The 21,249-nt window shown below is 43.2% G+C and overlaps 1 protein-coding gene across 2 annotated transcripts; it reads right to left on the reverse strand.

The window, feature by feature from the left end:
* Positions 1–101: 101 nt before the first annotated feature.
* On the reverse strand, positions 102–20,545 carry PLEKHF2 (pleckstrin homology and FYVE domain containing 2). Of its 2 annotated transcripts, none has more exons than XM_075415829.1 (2): positions 20,450–20,545; positions 102–3,137 (listed from the first exon to the last, which is right to left on the reverse strand). In XM_075415829.1, the coding sequence occupies exon 2, from the start codon at positions 3,121–3,123 to the stop codon at positions 2,374–2,376; it is 750 nt and encodes a 249-aa protein (XP_075271944.1). In that variant the 5' UTR covers positions 3,124–3,137; positions 20,450–20,545; the 3' UTR covers positions 102–2,373. The 2 variants fall into 2 exon arrangements, with proteins under 2 accessions (XP_075271944.1, XP_075271945.1); XM_075415830.1 differs by lacking the exon at positions 20,450–20,545 and adding an exon at positions 19,849–19,930.
* Between the last annotated feature and the right edge of the window lie 704 nt (positions 20,546–21,249).

Raw genomic sequence — 21,249 nt, forward strand, 5'->3', positions numbered from 1 at the left:
ACATCAATTTTAGATAAAAAATCCCACACGCATGCATTGGTTTGGTTACAGCTTCAGGGATCAATGCGGCACAGTGCAGGTTTCATTCACAGATAAAAAGATATCTGAAGTACGTAGAAGAACATTCTGCAAAAAATAGGAAGTGTTCTAACTCTTGGCAACCCTCTTCCCACCCCCTAAAAAGTGCTAAAAATAAGAACAACATATAGAAACGCAGGTAAAAGTACACAAGGAGATGGGAGTCTTTAACAAGACAAGTTAATGTTTGACAGCTTGAGAAAGAGGAAACAACTACATCAGGAAGAAAATTATTGTTAATTCATAGGAAGGTATGTACAAGGGAGGTTTGTACTTTGATTCTGTAGAAAAACTGAAGCTGACAAGTCTCCATTCCTGAAATACAGAGTAAGAGAGGTACAAAAAAGTAAGCACTATTAACTGAAAGTGCCTTCTCAGAATAGCCCATTTTCCCCTGCTGCAGGTCACCATTCCCTCATCTTTCAAGAAACAAGTATATATAACTACTTATTTGAGCTAGTCTTTGAGTATATACAATTGCTTATTGCTTATCTGGCAATTTTACAGAATCTTCCTGGTCCCTAGTCTCCACCAGAACGCATTTTCCCCTTTTTATGTTTATTTCAAAGTAGATCAAACACTCTTCACTGCTTTTAAAAAAACCCTTATTTTTAGAAATTGCCCAAGCTAAAAATATTAACGCAATTTTCACCTGAAGCAATTTATTGCAGACTATTAATGTAGAATGCCTCCCTAAAGACGATAAGTGCATCTTTAGCTACCAGAAATCTCAGGGAGGGCTACAGCTTTGAAGTGCTCTGCTAATTTTTATAAAAAAATTTATGAGTGACACTTACAGCATACAGAGACTAGTGCAATATGCAGCATTGATTGTTTATTCAATAAATATTTAAACCAATTATTGCCAACCAAGGCAAACAGTGCAGAAATTGTCACCTAAAGAGATACAAAAAAGTTTAACATTTTATTGTATAAAGTCAGTTGCTACTATATTCATACAACTATTTCAAAGAGGGTTTTCTGCTTCAAAATTGACGCTACCATTATAAAAATATAGAAACATTGCATTTGGGGGTTTAGCATGTCTTTGCAAGTCTAACTTTTACATTTATACAGGAACACGACTTTTCTGTACTCAAGAACTTTTTAAAAATAAAAATGAATACTATGGTAGAGACATTTTCTGCACTGACAATTTCATTATAGTTCTTAAATAGATCTTTCTTGGTCCTTTGTATACATTCAGAACGAAATAACTTGCATCTCACACTTATCCTGAGGTCAGCTGTGTAAAAAGAAAAGCAAATTTTATAAGGACAGTTGCAGGCTTCAAAAACAACCCTCTCACCAATGTTCTAATAAACAATTTAGTGTCATTTTTGGGAATTACATCCAAAAATATACAGGCTGTATCACATCCAAATGCTGTACTACCCAACTAAAATTTCAGTATGCAGTTGCCAAATTTGAAACTGAAAAGAAAATGTATAAATCCCTGTGAAGAGCCACCCTAAGCTTCTCATCTCAAGATCCTGACCCTCAATGCAACACCTGGAAGGACAACCCCACCGAGACCTGCAGGAACCTGCCAAGTCCTTGGGTCTGCCTGCACAGGTGAGAACGTGTGATTTGGGTCTCTGCCACCCACCGCGGGGTGCAGTTACGACCTTGTCAAAGCTCCACTTTGAACACAGCAGTTATTTTCAATAGCACCAACAATCTCTCAGATACCAGCATCAGGCAAATACAGACCACAAGAATAGGTTTGTTTCTTCCTGAATCAGCACAATTGGTACAAGGCACTGCTTGGCATAGGAAGTCATAAATAACAGCAAAACAAGACAATTTCCATCGTGACATTTAAGTTTGTAAGTTACGTCACATTTCAACTTGCTATATACCATGGTTAAGAAGATGGTCTAAGGGATTAACCTAAACACCACTGTTTCATGCATGCTTACAGTTTTCCTCCCCATATCCAAAAAAACCCCACATAGCAACCTATCAACATGAAAAATTAGGAAGTATGGGTTGTTAAATTAAGAAAGTATGTTTTACTCTCCAAACTTCCACAAAAGTCTAACCCAGACACAACTCAAGTATAAGAAGTTGGAAAATATTCTGATAACATTTGCAACAGTCTATCCCTGCAGAGGAGTGAAAAAACTATTGTCTAGAGAATTCATAGATTGAGGCACATCGCGATTGAAAATATTCAGGCATATTTTATGGCTAGAACAGGATTTTTCTGAGGAACCTCACTACAGATTTCCCCAAAAGCAGCTCCATATGGTTTGAAACAAAAATTGCAACACATGGAAAAACGTTTGGTCCTTAATCACTACTGTCCTCATCATCATCATCATCAGATACATCATTTAAAGACGATTTAGGTGACTGGCTGTAGGAGTCCGATCTAGTGGACTGACAAGCAGTCATCTCCCCAGTAGAAAGAAGATCATAGCAGAAGTCGCAAATTCGCACGGGCTTGGAAGACTGGCTCGGGAGAAGAAACCTCTTTTCAGAGCAAGGCCCGCACACCACAAAGCCGCACTTGCGACAGTGATGACGACGGTTGACAGGCGTAAATTTTGCTTTCTGACAGCGCATGCACACAGTGGCTTCCGAGTCCGGTACCCAGACAGCTGCATGTTCATTGCTAGGAGTCTTCCCGCTTTTGGAAAGCAAATCGGAAACGCACTTATTTATGTGGTTCATCCACTCGGACTTCTCTGTAGCGGTGGCAGCGTAAACCGCAAAAGACTTTGTTGGTGTCTTGATAAGCCACCCGTTCCGCAAGTCTCCCTCATCCTGTATGGAATCAATAGTGACGTTTTCCAGTGGGATTATGTGCTGTTTATTGTATTTCTTCTTCTGGATGACAATGTTACCGTAAACGAGAATGTCATTGAACAAGAAGAACTGCCTCGCTTTGGGCTTCTTCCTACACAGCTTCGTTAGCACTCCCTCTCCAATCAGAACACGGCCAGGAATAGTCAAAGGTTGACCAGCTGCTCCAAAGCAGTTTTCCACTATACTTATTCTTCTAGTATTTGCCTCGCTGTTTGCCAAGCGATCCACCATCTTTCACAAGTATCCTAAAATTAGAAAAAAAAAATTTTTTGTTAGAACAAGGCTGATTCAACAGCAGCCTTCCCCAAGGAAGGTACCGACCCCGCACTTCTTAAAATAACTAACAGAACCTGCTGGCTCAGAGAAACCAACTTGGGCTACATTTAAATAACTATTAACACCTAAGAATTTTTAGCAACCGATTAGTTTTTGGTGTTTTTTTTTTTTTTTTCAGAAAGTAAAAATGTTCCATCCAGCTGACAGCTATCTTTATCACACAGACAGCACCCACAGCACTGCTCTTGAGAGCGGCTGGCAACAGACTTGGAGGCTTCCCCTGTAGTAAGGTTACTGCATCCTGGTTTAATGCTTGTGTTTCTCTGTATATCCTCCTGCACCTACTCTCTGGATGGCAAAAGAAAGTATCATCCGTCATTCCAAATGCTAATACTGACAGAAACATCAGCTTAACTGCTTGGAGGGCTTGGAGACCCATGTTAGTGTTAACAGGACAAACAAAAATTACATAGTTGATGTTCACATAGGAAACCACCATACCCAAGCTCAGTACTGGGGGTTTTTTTTTCAGTACGTCAACTTTAAATCATGGGCCAAAACCACGACTCTACCTACTAGAAACATTTTATACAGGCCACAACTTGCACCCCCCACAACCTGCTTTCACAGCAAACTCTTCAGCCAGGAGCAGGGAGCGAGTCACGGCTGGTGGCCCATCACCTGCCTGCAGCCGCCTTCCTTCTGCAGGGGCCCCACATCCCTTCCCTCCTTGCCCACTCAAAACACATCTGCATCCATCACGATCAGGCGACGTACACAGGCAGACCAGCACAGAGGACAAGTCACACAGCTTGCAGCCACTCTTGAGGAAGACTCAGTGACCTGCACCAGCCGAAAGTTTAGGCAGGAAGGCTTCATATTTCAGGAATCGCTGACAAACTACAGAGTACACACGTTCCAATCACAGATTAAAACCACTCCTCATCCTTCCCCAAGTAGCAAGTAAGATTTTCTCATATAAGGTTAAGATTCCTAAGGCATCCAACGAGGAACTGAAATTAGGAAGTTACTCTAACGATTCATACCTCAGCAAACCACTCTTTAGCCTGTCTTTTACCCTAGAGCCTCCTGGGCAGAAGTCAGGCAAAGCAAACTCCCACCAGTCTGATCCAGATCTGCACCCCCAAGCTCCTCCCGAGTACAATCATGAACCTGAACCGTGTGCTTGACCGAGCACGAGACAGCCAGCAGAGGTGAGAACTAAGGACAGACCTGTCTCTCCGCATGCAGAACACAGTTCTCCTGTGCCTTCCCTTCCAGCTACCGCAGGGGCTGATGCTCGTGACACCCTTTGGTAGAAACCACTGCTCTGAACAGGCCTGAAGAACAGCACAGTAGCAAACACTCCGATCCCTGTTACTTGTGCTTCCCAACATGATCCCAGTTTGGAGAGTCCTCTACATTCACCTACCTTTTCTTTCAGATCTACGCTGCCTGCCACCAGTATAGCATCGGTATATAACCGAGATAAAATGGGGCTGAAACAAGGCTCAGACTCATAGAATGGTTTGGGTTGGAAGGGACCTTACAGATCATCTAGTTCCAACCCCCTGCCATGGGGTTCCACTAGACCAGGTCGCTCAAAGCCCCATCCAACCTGGCCTTGAGGGGGACATCCACAACTTCTCTGGGAAACCTGCTCCAGCATCTCACCACCCCCATAGTAAAGAATTTCTTTCTTACGTCTAATCTACATCCACCCTCTTTCAGCTTGAAGCTGTCCTATCATGACGCACCCTTGTAAAAAGTCCCTCTCCAGCTTTCTTGTAGGCCCCTTCAGTTACTGGGCAGCTGCTCTAAGGTCTCCCTTGGAGCCTCCTCTTCTCCAGGCCGAACAGCTCCAACTCTCTCAGCCTTCCCTCACAGGAGAGGTGTCCCATCCCTCTGATCATTTTTGTGGCCTCCTCTGGACCTGCTCCAACAGCTCCATGTCTCTCCTGTGCTGAGGGCTCCAGAGCTGGATGCAGGACTCCCGGTTGGCTCTCACCAGAGTGGAGCAGAGGGGCAGAATTCCCTCCCTCGAGGTTAATTTCATTTTTGGCTCAAAAGCCAAATTCACATGCCTGACTGCCAAAGCCTAAATAACCATTCCCATTTAACAACATAACCAGCAATAACCAGCCTTTGCAAGTGCCAAAGCTGAACAAAAAGCTGCTTTGGACTTAGAAAGCAAGGAGTCAGGCACAAAGTCAGTTCAAAGTTATTTAGTAATCCCATGTTCCCTGTGAAGCGAGGAAGGAAATCAGTCAGCAGAGTGCAAAGGGGACAGGCCAGAAGACTACACTTTTCTGCAGGTACAAATCAATATGCACTACTTCTAAACTTACACTTTTAGACAAATTATCTGCAAATTACAGCAAATTAAATGCTTTCGCTAGTCCACAAAGGGGAAATCCATCCCAGAACCCCACAATCCTACCACTGAATTTCAGTGAAGCAAGCTCTTGGTGTGAAGTTACAGCAACCTGTAGGAAGCACTCACTGCTCCACAACTCCAACTCCGTGCTCTCTGCCCTCCCTGCCAATAAACAGCAAATGTGGTTCAAGGTCAACATGAACGCTTTCAAAATACAAGTCACTGGGAGAAAAGGCTAAAGGTTTTAATTAATTGTTCTCTAGGACAACCTAAGAGAAAACAACTCTAACCAGGCTGTTTAATAATCATCATGGCTTGAAACCAAGACACATGACTCCAGAACTTGTGCTGAAGACTACTTTCAGCTTGTTGTGAAAATAATCACTTACTGGACTTAAAGCAAGAATCTTGGACAAGTTAAGGACTATTAAGACAGACAAGATAATCACATCTCTTCTAGATTTGAAACTTCTGTCTATAACGTTCAACAAATTCCCACTTACCAGCCTCATTTAAGGTAGTAAAAGCCACAGACTGTTGATGGATTATCCTACCTTTCCAGGGCACGAATTGCATTTTCCCACACAAATAGATCAGACTTTTTTAATACAAGCACTCTGACATTTTTCTCATAAGTTTTTAGGGAACTAAAAATTAAAAATTCATCTGAAATCCTATGCATGCTAATGCCGATTCACCTTCACTAGCCTATTCTCATAATGGAAGGAAATTCAGAAACGGATAAACTACCTTAAAAAATATCATGATTACAAATAATAACAGAACATGTAAAAAATAGACCAAGAACACAAAAGAGAAGCCATCCCTAAGTCACAAGACCTAAAGTTAGAAGGGGTGCATCTCTTCTTCTCATGAGCAAACAGACCAAGGAGGTGTTAAATTAAAAGGTTGTCTGGACACACATAGGAAATTTTAACTCCACGATGTCACAGTCCAAAAAGCTATGCCAGGCTACCAATTACCAGTCTTTTAAAATTAAACCTGTCTTTTCTTAAAGTTTATTCAGATATATTCAGCTATATTGTAAAAGGTAACAGATCATACCCTGGAACTGGGTGGCAGTAGCCTCCTCTTTGCCAGCTAAAACTTTCTTCTGAAGTTTTTACTGTTGGCCACTGTAAGAAGTAGATACTGGATCACCATTCTCAAGATGCAGGATGTCAAGACCTGATCAAACAAAGCAGTTCAAGTGATGGTAAACTGCTGAAAACATGCCCCACATCTTCCCAAAGCAAGTGAGGAGTAAGTCAGAACCACAGGCTTCAAAATGACAGGCTTGACAGCTTCACTTAAAGGGAAAGTGGGAGTATCTTATACATAGTCCCGGTTTATGGATGCCATGAAGTCAAAAAACTTCAAACCTAGCTGTTCAGATTTCTATCATGCTTGACTCCAGTTTCACACTTTTTGCATACAAACTCCTAAAGGTCCCCAGGCCCTTATGCAAGGACTCAATTTGTCTGTAAGGACCATGAATCCATCATATCAGATTCATTTTCTGTGTCCAGACTGCAGTGTAGTACTAGCTGCTAGTCAAAACTTTGCAAAAATAGATCACCCTGTAAAAAAAACTAGCTACAGAGAGCTGCACCATGAGCATGGTTTAGCAGCCTCTCCGAATAAATAAATCTCAATTCCTAAAATGCTTCCATACCTTCAGTTTGTCCTCCTCCTCATACACATGCTCTCAGTAAGCCCACTTCACAATGGCGATACTGGCCAAAGGCTTCGTCTCCGTAGTAGTGTATTATGATATTTAAAGGTGACAAAATATTTCATGATACAGGAAGTCCCAACTCCTCTACCATACGCAGAACTCTCTTTGACACTAAGCAATTTCTACTTTTACTCACAAGAAGCTTCTACAGAAATAACAAATCTGTTATTAAGATATCAAGATCTTCTCGCCCCCCTATTTCACTCCAGTTCTACACTTCTGTCCTGCTGGTGAGAACAGTCATCTTAACAGTGAGCATACACAGACGTTACTGAAAGCTTTGAAGAGCTAACAAGCTACCCACTTACCTAAAACACAACCCATGTTGAGGAAATCATGTATTTACTACAGTTATTAACATTCCAGACTACTGTAGAATGCAAATAATTCTGTTAGGGTTGCTGTGCACTGACAAGTCACTTCCCACGCAATTGTTTCTTTCTGCCACTGTATCCTGGTGACCAAACCGACAATCTCTCAGGACCCAATGCTTCTACAGGTCTTATTTAAAATAGGAGAATGTTTATTTTATATGCTAGCTCTGCTCTTGATAGAGGCCAGATGAAACTGCACAGAAGAATACCTGTAGTTGAAGACAGACATAAGGAGCCAACTAAAAAAAGAAAAAGCAACCCTGACTGACGCAGCTACACCTAATTCAACACTGCCAGAAACGCCGCCTTCTACTACATTGCTGCTGTAGCAGCTGCCACAGAGCAGAACCACAAATAACATAAAGACGCTAGAAGGGAGAAATGAAATGAAAAAAAGCTATTATGGCGTAGTGATGCAGACTGGATACAGCTCAGCACAAAAATATTTCCTCACCCCAGCTCAGCGCGTGCTGTCATCATAACCAGCACTCCCTTTAGACTGCAGGACAGGCACACAACCTCAATTCCCAAGTTTCTTCAGCAATACAGCAAAACCAGTAGTGCTCCATTACTTTCTGGCCTGGGCAAGAACAAGTCTTGTCCAATACACAGTCCCTTCTAACAAGCATCCAATTTTTAGCATTATTTTTCTTCAACACTCCTTCGAGGAAGGAAAATGGTACTGGCCTTGCCATAATTGCCAATTCATCTATCACCATCTTTACAACTAGCAATTAGGCTTACGTTTAACACACTGCATTAATACAAACCAGGCAGTCCAGATTTCTCAGAGCCAAGGTTATCAGGATGCAGGCAGCTCACCCATTACTACATACTTTCACAGTTAACATGACAGCTTTAAAGAAAAAAAAAAAAGTGTATTTAAGCTGCTGGAAAAAGTACAAGAGCTCAAAACTAACCACACCGAGGCCCATCCAGTCCCAAAGCAGCAGCAGTTCCTGGATGTTTCCAAGCAAGACTCAGTAACACTAATCCAATCTTAAAAAGTTACTAAACATAGTATCTGATCACACTATTAGAATGGATTAAATGAGATCTAGATATTGCTGCAGTGAAACAAAAGTAGAGAACAGGAGAGAAAAGACTCAGAAAGGGAGAAATACAAAAGGAATAAAGAAATAGCAGGTAGAAATAGTAGATCTAAATAAAAGCACATTATACTTTACCACTCAAACTTCTAAATAACTATCCATTCATCATACAGAGCTCGTTCTCACACCTGCATTTGCACATACAGACAACATCAGTAGCTACGTTTCACCGCACACACTCAAACCAACCCATTTTCCTTCTTGCCTAAGGGTAACACATAAGTTTCACAATAAAGGTTTCTGTTTAATAAAAGGCAGAAGTTAAAGGTTTTATCATGTCTGACTCCACAACATGAAGGCTAGGAATAAAATAGAGATTTCAAGTAGAACTGAATCTTGGTTTATTATACTTAATCACACAAGTTAAACATAAATGAAAGTACAGAAGATCAATAAAACTTCTACAAGACAGAAATAAGTAAGTTGTAAACCTAAGACAGACAAGACCATCTGCAGACCAGATATCTAAAGTGCATTAAATGACTGGTTTTGTAAGATGACTCATCTTTTGGAAGTACAGAGGAAAAATATCACACCCTCCTTCAAAACACAGAATCAGTCATTTCTTACTAAAAAAAAAAAAAGATACATAACTGTGTAATAGGTTTCAAATAATTCAGTCTGATGTGATAATATAGTGTATAACATTCAGCCTTCCTCTTGCACATTGCCTACACAAGGAAGACATGCTAATTTGACTTACAGTTGAATAAACACAAACAATTAAGTTACCCAGAACTCTCCTACATCGCTCTGATTTAAAGCTCTGTCTGAAATGGTAATATCACTAGTTTTTGTGGACAAACTTTCAGGTATGAAGGCATCTCAGTACTGCAATACAGTAGTCTAATCTCTATTAATATTAGATGTATTGCTCTTAAGAACAACACTTGAGTTTTTGCATCACTGCCAAGTAAAACACAGCATAAATTTGTCAAGTGAAACCTGGTTAAAGAAACTTACCAATGTCTAATGCTTTGCAAATAGTTTTAGCGTGGAAAACTGCTGAACTAAACACATGCACAGCAGACAGGTCAGAAGATAAATCAGCATAAATTTAAAATCTTACTTGGGCCTCGCTAGTTCCACCTCCTACGCAGCCTCCTTCAATACATATAGAGAAGGATGATACCATCATTTGTCCTGGATGTTTCACTGCGTCATCTTTGCTGGCAAAATTAAGCTTTCTATGCACTTAGATCTGATTAGCTGTCATCAGAATCCAAGCATTCATGTGCAAGTCAGCACTACCTGTCAAGGACCACAAAGGTAATAACCAGAACTGGATTAAAGATGATATAGAAATACCAGAAAGATGTATTTAATTAAACTTTATTTCTATGTAGAATAAAATAACAAGGAAAATGAATTTTTAAGTATTCATTAACCCATTTATGAATTCATTAATGTTTCATGCTTTATTTTACAGCTACTTAAATACATCTATAACAATTAGCTGCTGGGTTTTTTTTATATTAATCATGTCTTTCCATTATTCACCAATTGTTTTCATAAAACAGTAAAAAGACCAATTTGACCATAAAGCTAAGTGAAATTAAAAGACATTCCACCCCATAACAATATTATGTTGAGAGGAGATACGAGCACAACAAATGCTTTCTAAAGTTCTTTATCACTGCTAAAAGCTGATACGACAGTAACAACTAAATGTCTGTACTGCGCTGGAGCTAGCTGTCCTGGATGCTATTTAAAACATACGACAACAACTGTCACAAAGAGAAATACAGCCTTCTAACAAGCAGTTCCATAATAATTCATTTCATAAAAGTATTCCTGGAACTGTTGCATTTAACAAACTGTTTTGCTATCGCTACTGTAACCAGCTGGTAAGGACATAAAGGATAACCTGAAAGATACAGGTATCAAAAACGACAAAAAGTTACATCACTATACTGCAAAGAAGTAAGAAAGACCAAGAGACTACATCAAGGTAGAGATGACAGCAAGACAGGAGGCAATAAGATCCTGCTGAACTTGTTCAACGTAGTCTTTATCCAGAATCTCTTTTGACTAAGCTGGTTAATGGCTGCAGCATTCAGAAAGGTACCCATAGCAGGACACTTTGACTTGATTTACAGACAAAAAAAACCCACAAACCACAAACTCTTTCCTTAAGGCAATGCGTGCTGTTGCCTCTTTGCACCATTTTTCACAACCTTATTAATCACTGGCATTTAATGAAGTCAGGAAAGCAGGAAAGTAAAACACTGAAAAAGGATGGTGGCAATACCAAGGCTGCTTTGGATTACTCTAAGAAAGCAAAGATACTTATGACATTTCCATCCAAACACTACAGAGAAAACATTGTGTAAGCATCAATCAATACTACGCTGGCAGCGAAATGGAATAGATGACACTGTGGATCTCTCCCAGGTCTCATTTCTACGATTCTCAGTGTAATGTTTTATACAGGAATGTGATTTTTTATTTTTTCTTGCCCACTGTGAAGACGTGGCTTCCTGCATTGCACAAGCCTGTGAAGCAATGGCTGCAGCGTGGGGAAACACAGATGAGCTACCTCACTCCCTTACCGGTATATCCAGTGCAAACCAGCAGTCTTCACCTTTCTTTTGTCTCAACCTGTTGGCTAGTGTCCTGGCATCGGCCACAGACTCACAGAAACCATGCTGGAAATACGTTAACACTGACCGCGTTACTCCATATTGTGAGACCTGCAAACACTCTGCCTTGCCAATATTTTTAGAAATCTTTAGAGCATTCTTGGTCCAGCATTTAGTCATGTCCAAACACATCATGAAAGCAAATCCATGCATTTGTCTAGTCAGATGTCATCATAAACCTATAATTACTATAACCACCCAGCCAGATCTGTTTGGTTTTTGTTTTTAAACTGCTGCAAATGACTGCCAAAACCCTAGTCCCACTAAAATTCTTCTGGAAGGTATAACTTAGAAATCCCTATTTTAACTGCCAAAATCTTACAGTTTAGTAATTCTGTACATTACAGTTAATTTTAGTATACTCTTAATTTCCAACCTCCAAGGACGAATTGCTGTTTCCCTTTAATTGACCAGTTGTATAAGAATTGCCCACAGCACATAAATGATTCTAAATGAACAACAACAAAAAAAAACCCCACTTTATTATCAAACCTGCACACCAAGTACATTACTCTTCAAATTTGCAACAGCCATTATCCAAGCGAGATGATAATGCCTAGAAAGGCCAATTCCATTTTGGGGATAGAGATCAGTTCTAGGTAGATCTTTCAAGACGTACGACCTTATATTCCCCAGCCCACTCAGAAGTTCGTTTGGGTACAGGAAGCTATTTTTAGCAAAAGACTACTGGTTCTGCCAAGCAGCATATGTATTAGCACAGCAAGAGCAGAACAATGCTGTTTTGCTATCCAAGCTACTCTGCTGAACAGTTAGCATACTGCCCAGGCTGCTGTACGCAAAACCATCCAAGTTCTGCACATCAGCTTCTCACGAGGTTTGGTGTTTAACACAATAAGCCTCAGCCGGAAAGAGAACACCAATCTCACCTGCTTGTAAACAGCAAGACTAGCTCCCACATCCCGAATGAGTTGTAATGCTAAATAATCACAGAGGAGACCTGAGGAAACCAGACGAGCTCGGCCAGCTTGCAGCCTGCCCTGCGCGAAGGGCAAGAGGAACCACCTTAGCCCCAATGCCACGTGCCGCAACACCAGCACCCCTGCTCCGAGCAAGTAACATATGGCACCCATTAAAGAGACACAGATATCTGAACTGTTGAGTCCCAAAGCTAATCCCACTACCTTCTCCTGCGTGGCAGTAACAGAAAATACGAAAGATGGAAGCCCAAACAGGGAAGTACACGAGCAGGAGAGCCTCAATCCACTGCTACACCAAGTGGAAGGGTTGTACTTCCCCCCACACACACACCCTCCCTCAACTTCATTGGAAACAGTCCCTGAATGCCTGTTAGGTGAGAAGGGACCTCACTGCAGAAGCCCAGAAGCAACATTCTTGTAAGAGATCCAGCTTTTTAATTAAATCAGCTGCTTATTACCACTGTCAGGCTTCTATTTATAATAAACCACAGTAGCCAATACTGTTGTTGTCTCCTAGCATGAGAGAGAGCGAGCTGCTGCTGGAAAGAAATACAGTTTTCCACCCCCCCACCTGGTAGTCAAGGGTTGGAGCAACAAAGGGAGCAACTTTCTAAACACGGTTCATCTCCGTATCCTTACCCGTCTGCCAACGAGCTGAGTGCTCCCCAAGCACCAATACAGACTTACATGGCTCTGAACAGCACTTGTGAAACACAGTACTGCCAACCAAACCGCTGCCATTCACATGGGAAAAATCTTCAGGTCTTTCAAGATGCAAAGGAGGAGGTAGCCAGCACATGCGTGTGGAAAACAGCTAACGGCTAGAATTAAAGGAATTTTTTAAAGGTCAAAAAACCCCACAGAACACAGCCACACAATGCTAAAAGCTGCAGAGGTGAATAGGCAGGCCTAACCCTCCATGAGCAGTGTTTCCAATTTAACATCAAACTCACCTGTCAAAACACAGAATGCAAGATCCAGGCAGCTATGGGCATATCAAATACTTGCAGCTGTCAGCATACTGAAATGGGTGTAAGTAAAACAGCTGAGGTTTCGTATGTTCATATATATATATAATATATACACACCACACATATATAGTTTATAAATATACAGTTTTATATATATAAAAACACATATGCCCTTTTAAATTAACCAATAAACAATTAACTGAAAAAAGCCCAATATTCAGATCTAGTCTTTGCCATCATGGGAAAACACTCTAGCATTTCAACTTTGCATGTGCATGTATTTAGGAGTACTAGCAGTGGTTAGCTTAGCCTCTGCTGCTAGCAAATTGCATCTTTCATCTTAATCAAATACCGGGAACATATGCCAGAATAGGCTTTCAAAACCAGCTTCTGCAGATCTTGAGCCCAAAAGAGTTGAAGTTCCTTCCAAAGTTCTGCACAGCCATGAATAGCTAAAAGCCATCAGAAGAACAGCAGACAACAGACCAGCACCTCAGAAACGTGCCAGAAGAGCCAAGGGCAGAGGACAGGAGCCTGGGATCCTGCTCCAGCTCCAGAAGCTCCAGCAGACACAAGCCCTGTATGCTGGCCCAGTGCCTAAAGGACCACTCGACCAGGCTGCGATACCAAACACTGGAATACATTTTTCTGTTTACAATTTAATGTTTCCCTACTCCAATTGTTTAGCTGTTTGAAGAGTCTCTCCCAGCAAATGCTATTTTCCAGTTTGGCAGCAGCGACTTACCCCTCCCTTCCAGGCTGCCGGGCCAGGCGCCAGGTGTGCCCTTCCCATCCCATACGCTGCTGCGAAGGAACGGCTTGACCGATGGCAGCCCACTGCGGCAGCACCGGGGCACCCATCTGGGCTAGAAAACAACTTGACATCCGCAAATACTACCATACTTCAGTGGACACTGGGTGAGGGACATGAAATATCAGTCAAAGGGATCTTACCAATTTCAGAGCAAGCTAGATCCTGCTTTAAGTTCTGCTAGGCCAGCACAATGAAGAGAATCCACAGCATCAACATACCTTTTACATAACTATGCTTGACAGCATGTATCTAAATTCTGTTGCACAGGGGACAGTATCACCAGTATAGAAAAAACAGATCCAGATACAGTTCTACAGGAAGAGTTGCCAAATCCACCTTGCAAGCAGTTCTCCGAAACCAGACCGGTTGTGCTGTTTGTTGTTATGGGTTATTGTATTTAGAGCACACATGGAGGCAACTTGCTAATGGCTAGCTAGACTACCTCTCGGTCAACGTGAAAAACGGGATTTGGTCTCCAGTGACTGAAATAAACAGTATCTGCCAGCACACTTCTTGCAGCATCTTTAACTTACAAGTAGAGAACATTTACAGAAGGATTTCCAATGTGTACCTCTTATACATAAGTATACACTAAAAACAGCACCTCCTAGATTTCAGAGCACATGCATGCTTTAGCACTTGAGAGCTACCAGTACACCGACATGTTCAAACGAGCTTCCTCAAGTTAACAGAATTTTGGTTTTCCCCTTTTCATGAATGCATACCTACGACACACCTGACTGTTCACTAGCTTATGTCTCTTTACTATGCACAGGTAATTAAAACAGCCAGCGTAAAAAAAAATTGTTTGAATTTTTCTTTAGTTTACTTTTATTATCATTATGAGATTAGTTACTGAATTTTACTAACAAGGGCTACACTATAGGTAATTGATTGTAGCATGACCAAGCTATAGAGTTGCCACGCAGTCAAAGCTAGGCAAGAGCCATCAACTTCCTACAAATTACTGCAACACAGGACTTTTGCTTTTAGCCAGCCGTGTTTTAAAATGCAGCAAGTTTTCCCACACACTCCCACAATTTACAAGCAGAGCAGCATAATTGCATCATCACTATTTTTTTTATTATATCAATATTCATTATTTTCACATGCATATGTCCTTTAAATTCAGGTATCCCGTATAGGAAAAGAAGTTGCACGACAAAGAGGTTTCTTTTATCCGCTCAGTAATTCCAAAGTCCGCTTCCACAAAACTAAGCAAGACACAAGCGAAGTAACAACACTCAAACTCTTTCTCTGACCAGGGGCAATCACCTCAACTTCCTACTGCTCTTGACCTAAGTTAAGAAATCTCCACTTCAGGGGACAATCCTAATACTATATTATACCGCAGAAATACTTTCAGGATGCCAGGCAGCTGGCCACTATGTAACAGGGTCAGGCAAAACACTGCTGCAGCACACTTTCAGTATTATAGTAGGCAAACCAGAATATTCAGACATACTTAGTTCCTTAAAATACTTAACTCCTTAAAAAAAAAGCCAAATAATTTCTAGCACTGGTTCACTGGAAGAACAGACTAAGGGCAAGTATGGTAAGCTGCAGGGAATCTTCTTCCTACCATATAAACCTCCTGAAAGAAGTCGCTCAAATTGGTACAAAAAAAATGGCTCAAGCCCCAGCAACCACTTGCACAGCAGGACTGTCATCAGGCTGCAAACCACCCGCCCAGCAGAAACCAGGGGCTCGCAGGCAGCCGCAACACAGCTTGGGGCTTGGAATCAAACAACGTGTTGCCATTTTCGGGAAGCCTGACGACACTGAAGTGCTGCAATCATGGACCTGTCACTGTCATCCCTCAGCAATATTTAAAATTTATTTAACCAGCAACATTTAAAATACAAAAGCCAAACGTGGAATTGCTCTTTCTTGAGAAAGGGACATAAGCCTTTTTTTTTTTTTTAATACCGAATGCTGCTAACCGGTGACATATGGGTGGACAGTGAAGGTCTAGAAAATCGACATCTGACAGCTATCGACAAAAGTCAAAAGGAAAGCTTTAACAATGACACCGTAATTAGAATTTGTCAGTCTTCAATGCAACTAGCTTTTCAGCCATAACCTATGTTTTAAAAGCACAGTTCACTTGCCTCCGTGCTGCTAGACTAGATCAGAATCAGGAGGGAAGGGAGAGAGGGGAGAGAAACAGAAAGGGAAGGAAAAAAAAAAAAAAAATCACTGTCACAAACAGCTCTCAGAACCGAAGTACACTGAAAATCAGTCTCCAAAGTTTTACATTGCCAAGTATTGACAGCTAAGTCAGGAGAAGTTTAAAGCAGAAGGAGGGAAAAGAAAAGAAAAAAAAAAAAAAAAAGAGTCATTTCCTGAAAGAACTCTGTCATCACAGCAGCTTACTGCAGGTGACCTTCTTGGGAAATGCACTCACTGGCCTTTTTCCCTTTTACTACTTGTCAGACACGTTTGATGCATTTTAAAATGATACAGAAAGCACTTGGAGTAGAGATGTTAGAGCACTCAGCACAACCCAGTCCTCCGAGTGCAATAAACGGCATCCAGAATACCACAGGGGCTTGTGGTCCACGTGATTCTCATCCAAAAGGCCATTTTCCTTTGCTCTTAGGCTCTTACCGCTGCAGCAAAGATGACACAATCTAGAGGAAACTTTGAAACTGCACAAAGGTTTGCACTGAAGCTAACCTGCACAGCTCACTGTTCCGAGAAAGATGCTGACAACCCCAACGGTGGCGGGTACAGTACACTGTTTAATATTCATTTGCATTAACAAATTATGTGTACACTTTAGAAATGCAAATATCAGAGAACATGATGTAACTCTTCCTTTTGCAGAAGGCATACCAAGTACACCAATTACTTCAAAGCGAAACAGTTACCTCTAGATGACGTTTGATGTACAAGAGGTATCTGGTGAATGCTAAAGCTACTGACAGAAAGATCAGATGCAACACTATACAGCAATCCCCCTGCATCTGTCTGAATCAGTACAACTTCTCAAGAGATTGCATCTCCACACAGTAACTAACTGCTTGCACATTGTCTTATTACATTCGGGAATGGGGCAGGGGAAGAATGTGTGTAGTGAAAACATTCCTGTATTTGAAATCCTTAACTTTCAACTGTTTTCTCTTCTTTTACACTTACAGCAGGATTTTTGCATTTTCTGTATTACATACACAATATGCTTAATGCTGTTTTATCATAAAATATAACAATGCAAAGAAAACAAAGCCACTCTTCCAGATAACTTTTAACATCTGTAAGTTATTTATCATCGCCAGTAGGTTAAAAAGGAAAAAAAAGCATCATTACATCCAAGGCAGTAGCACTTTTACCTATTTATGTAACTTTAGAAAACCAAAGTAAACCTATGAGTGCATTTTTGACTATGTAGTACTAAAGTATCAGGCTGAAAAGCATGAAGTACTCTTTTGTTCAATAACATTTATGCACAACAATATTTATTTTCATAAAAGGACAATCTTTGTCTACAACTCTACAACTCTCAGTCAAGCCACTTCTCATGCGAGCAGAGTCATTTATTTCAACAGGACTACTCACGTGGCTCAGAACTTGCAGGACTATACTTGCTAACACAGCTGTCATCTTACAGCTTATGATAACGTTAAAACAATCTTTAGTATGGTAGACATGTTCAGCCACACCTTTCTACAGAGTAGCTTTTCACTCCTCTCAACTGTAAAGACAAGTCCTCTGCTAAATCATGAAAACAAAAGTTCTACAACAGCCAACTTTGCATTTGCTGCACAGGGAGAAAGTTTTAAATACGCGGTTCTATTTCAAATGCCTATTTTTGCACCTTATTTATTCTCTTTCAGAACAATCCCAGTTATCACACTTCCATCAAATAACTCAATTAATTCTTGAAAGTAGTAAAATATGCATATGCAAGCATCATCTATCCTTGAAAAAAAAAAAAATCACAAAATGTAAATGGAAAAGTAAGCTTGACTATTAACAGAGCTTGGAGTAAGTCACTAACATACCTTTCGAACTTCAAGCAGTACAGAACAAGGTTTAACTTCTTAATACAAAAATCAAGAAGTTAACTAACTTGCTTACCTACCAACATCTCGGAAACTTATCCAACATTAATGCTGAGGTTTCCTTACTTGACATCGCCTGCTAACAAATGATCTTTAAGAGCAAAAGCTTGCATGCTGTTTGTTTGCCTGACCACCACTTCTAACATTGTACCTAACAGACACTTCAGAATCACATCTGCAAGTATTAAAAACCTCAACTCTCCCTCATCCACGTGCCATGCTTTGACCCTAAGCTTTAACACCTCTAGCCCTCTTTGGTGAAGACAACTCACCAAAAATGCTGCAAGTGTAACAAAGCCAGCGTTTGTACCTTGCCTGCAGACAGCACCGCAGCTTTATTGCCCTCACTCGGCTCCTGGCAAGGTGAACGAGAGGTGCCAAGCTCCATCACATCATGCCTCACCTGAAACTGCAGTTCCATCGCTCTCTGCTGTGCTGACTCGGGAGCGATGAAACCTTCCCACGTCCACTAACTGCAACGGCAAAGCCTAGAAGTCACAATGTTGTTTGACTATAACGATCATAATTTTTGCAAAACAATGGGCTTTGGGATGTTACAGGCAGATCTTCTGTTCATCCAGGGACATGTGTACTACTAGAGTTACGCCTCAGCCCATAATTTAAGGGAAACGGAATGCAGCTCTTGCTAAACAATGATTTCATCACTGCATCTAATGAAATCTTGCTTGTAGGTGAGAAGACATTACTTTGGGCTTTTTTTAGATGATATGACAGAGGAAACTGATCCAGCTTCCCCAGCTCCAAATTTCTACTCGCCAGTCTTCATTTCGCATTTAAGGGACTTCCTCTGTGTGGGTTTCCACGCAGGACAAAACTCACAGACACTCCGAAAGGCTCATGGCCAACACGCGTTCAGAAGCAAGGAACTGGGACGCAGGTACACAACACTTTGCTGTCACTGCTGTTTTCAACAGAAGTCACACAGCCTTAATACACCTGGGAAAATGTTATTCAATAAACGATCTGATATACACGATGTTTAACTACATAAGGATTCTTATTTGTCACTTGATTAGTCAACGGTAGATTACATAGGTTAAAAGCAAGAAAACCTTGCCTTCCAAGCTAAAGAACCGATTCCTTCCCACATGTCGATCAGCACATGTGAGGCAAATCACCTGCAGCATCCCAGCACCGGTTACATCGCCATCTCTAAAGACTCCCCTTCTTTCAAACAGCCACCCCTAAAAACCACTCAGTACACAAGCCTTACAACTTGAGGGCTGAGCATTTAAGTTCTCCTCTTTATTTCGGGAGAGAAAGAGGAATCGGCAACCTCGCCTCCAAAACTGCATTTGAGTTCAGACTCACTCTGCCTGCGGCACTGGCCTCGGAGGCAGCGTCTGTCACATCGGCACCGACCCGGGCCGAACCCCCTCGGCACGGCGGGGACGGGACGAAGCGCGGCAGGCTCCCTCGCCGTGAGGAGCGGTGTGGCCGCGTACGAACACGGAGGTGCCCGCCTACGGAGCGCTTCACGTGAGGCGAGAGGAAAACCCCGCGGCTGCCTTCTCCCGAAACGCTTCCCCGGACCGCGGGTTCTGCGCGCCGCATCAGTCCTCAGCGGAGCAGCCAAGTTCCTCTCCAAAAACGGGAGAATTTCACAGGAAAAAAGAAAAAACCCGGCACCTCCTGGTTCCGCTGCTTCTATTTTTCACCGCAGCGCCGAGACTTTCCCGGCGAGGCGTTCCGAGAGCGACGAGGAGCCGAAGACCGCGGGCAGGGCGAAGCCTGAGGGCGGGGGCCGCGGCGGCGGAAGAGGGGGGGGGGCCTGTCCCGCGGGGCCCTCCGTCCCGTCCCGTCCCGCCCCGTCCCGTCCCGCCGCCCGCGCCTCGGCGCCAGTCACGGGTCGGGGAGTTTCGGTCACTTATGCAACGCCGTGGGGCCGCCGCTGGTTTCCTCCCCCCCCCAAGGCGAACTGGTTGCCGAGGCCCCGCAACTCCCTCGGGACGAGCCGGCGCCCGCCGCCGCCCCTTGCCTCCCCAGGCCCTCGCCTCTCTCCCGGCGGACGGCCCGCAGCGCCCCGGCCCCGCGGCGGGACAGCCCCGCGGGCCCCCGCCTCCCGCCGGGGGAGCTCCTTGCCCGTCAGGCAGCCCCCGGCTCCCAACATGGCCGCGGGAAGGCGGCCGGAGCCCCGGCGGAGAAGAGCTCCGTCAGGAAAGTTTCCCCTCTCCCTCCCCGACCGGCCCCGGCAACCGAACGCCCGCACCCAGGGCACCGCGCAGCTCACCCAGCCCGGCGCGCCCCGCTCCAGCTGCCGCCCAGCGCCCGGCCGCCGCCAGCCCCGCCGACCCTCTCCCCGCGCGGCCGCGGTCATACACCCCGCCGCCGGGGGACGGGCTGCGGGACACCGCCCGCGCGGGGCGGGGCCGCCGCCATCTTGGGAGGAGCCGGGCGGCGGGAAGGGCTGAGGCGGCAGGGCTGGGAGAGCCGGGGAGCAGGGCACGGCGCTTCTCAACCCGCCAGTAGCACCTCGTGGAAGAGGGATTCTCAGATTACCTCATCTTTTGTGTTTTTTAAACCCCCCATATTTCTGTTCTTTGTGCCTCATCCCACGTCCGTGTTTTATGTCCGTGGCTCTAGGCAGGCTCTCCCAGAAGTAAATAAGGATGGTCGCATTTTCCACGACCTCTCTCTACGGAAGCGTTTTATAGCGTGCGGAAGGGAGTTATTAACATGTTTTAGTATGAACGGCTGCTGGTCAGCTTGGACAAACCATGGCAGGTCTGCTGGTACGACTCCCACCAGGAACACGGCCAGAGTCGTAAGCACAAGGAGCCCCTGCCCTCCTCTGTATGTTTAGCATCTACCCAGCAAGCCATCCAGAGCAGTGTTTTCCACGTCTAGCCTAATGATCAACACCTAATCTGGTCCTTCCAAGATTTCACAGAATACCTTCGCTTGGAAGGGACCTTTAGAGGCCATCTAGTCCAACCACACTGCAGTGACCAGGGACATCTTCAACTAGACCAGCTTCCTCGTCCAACCTGGCCTTGAATGTTTCCAGGGATGGGGCATCGACCACCTCGC

The sequence above is a fragment of the Opisthocomus hoazin genome, chromosome 3 (assembly GCF_030867145.1).
Source record: "Opisthocomus hoazin isolate bOpiHoa1 chromosome 3, bOpiHoa1.hap1, whole genome shotgun sequence".
Taxonomy (NCBI): Eukaryota; Metazoa; Chordata; class Aves; order Opisthocomiformes; family Opisthocomidae; genus Opisthocomus; species Opisthocomus hoazin.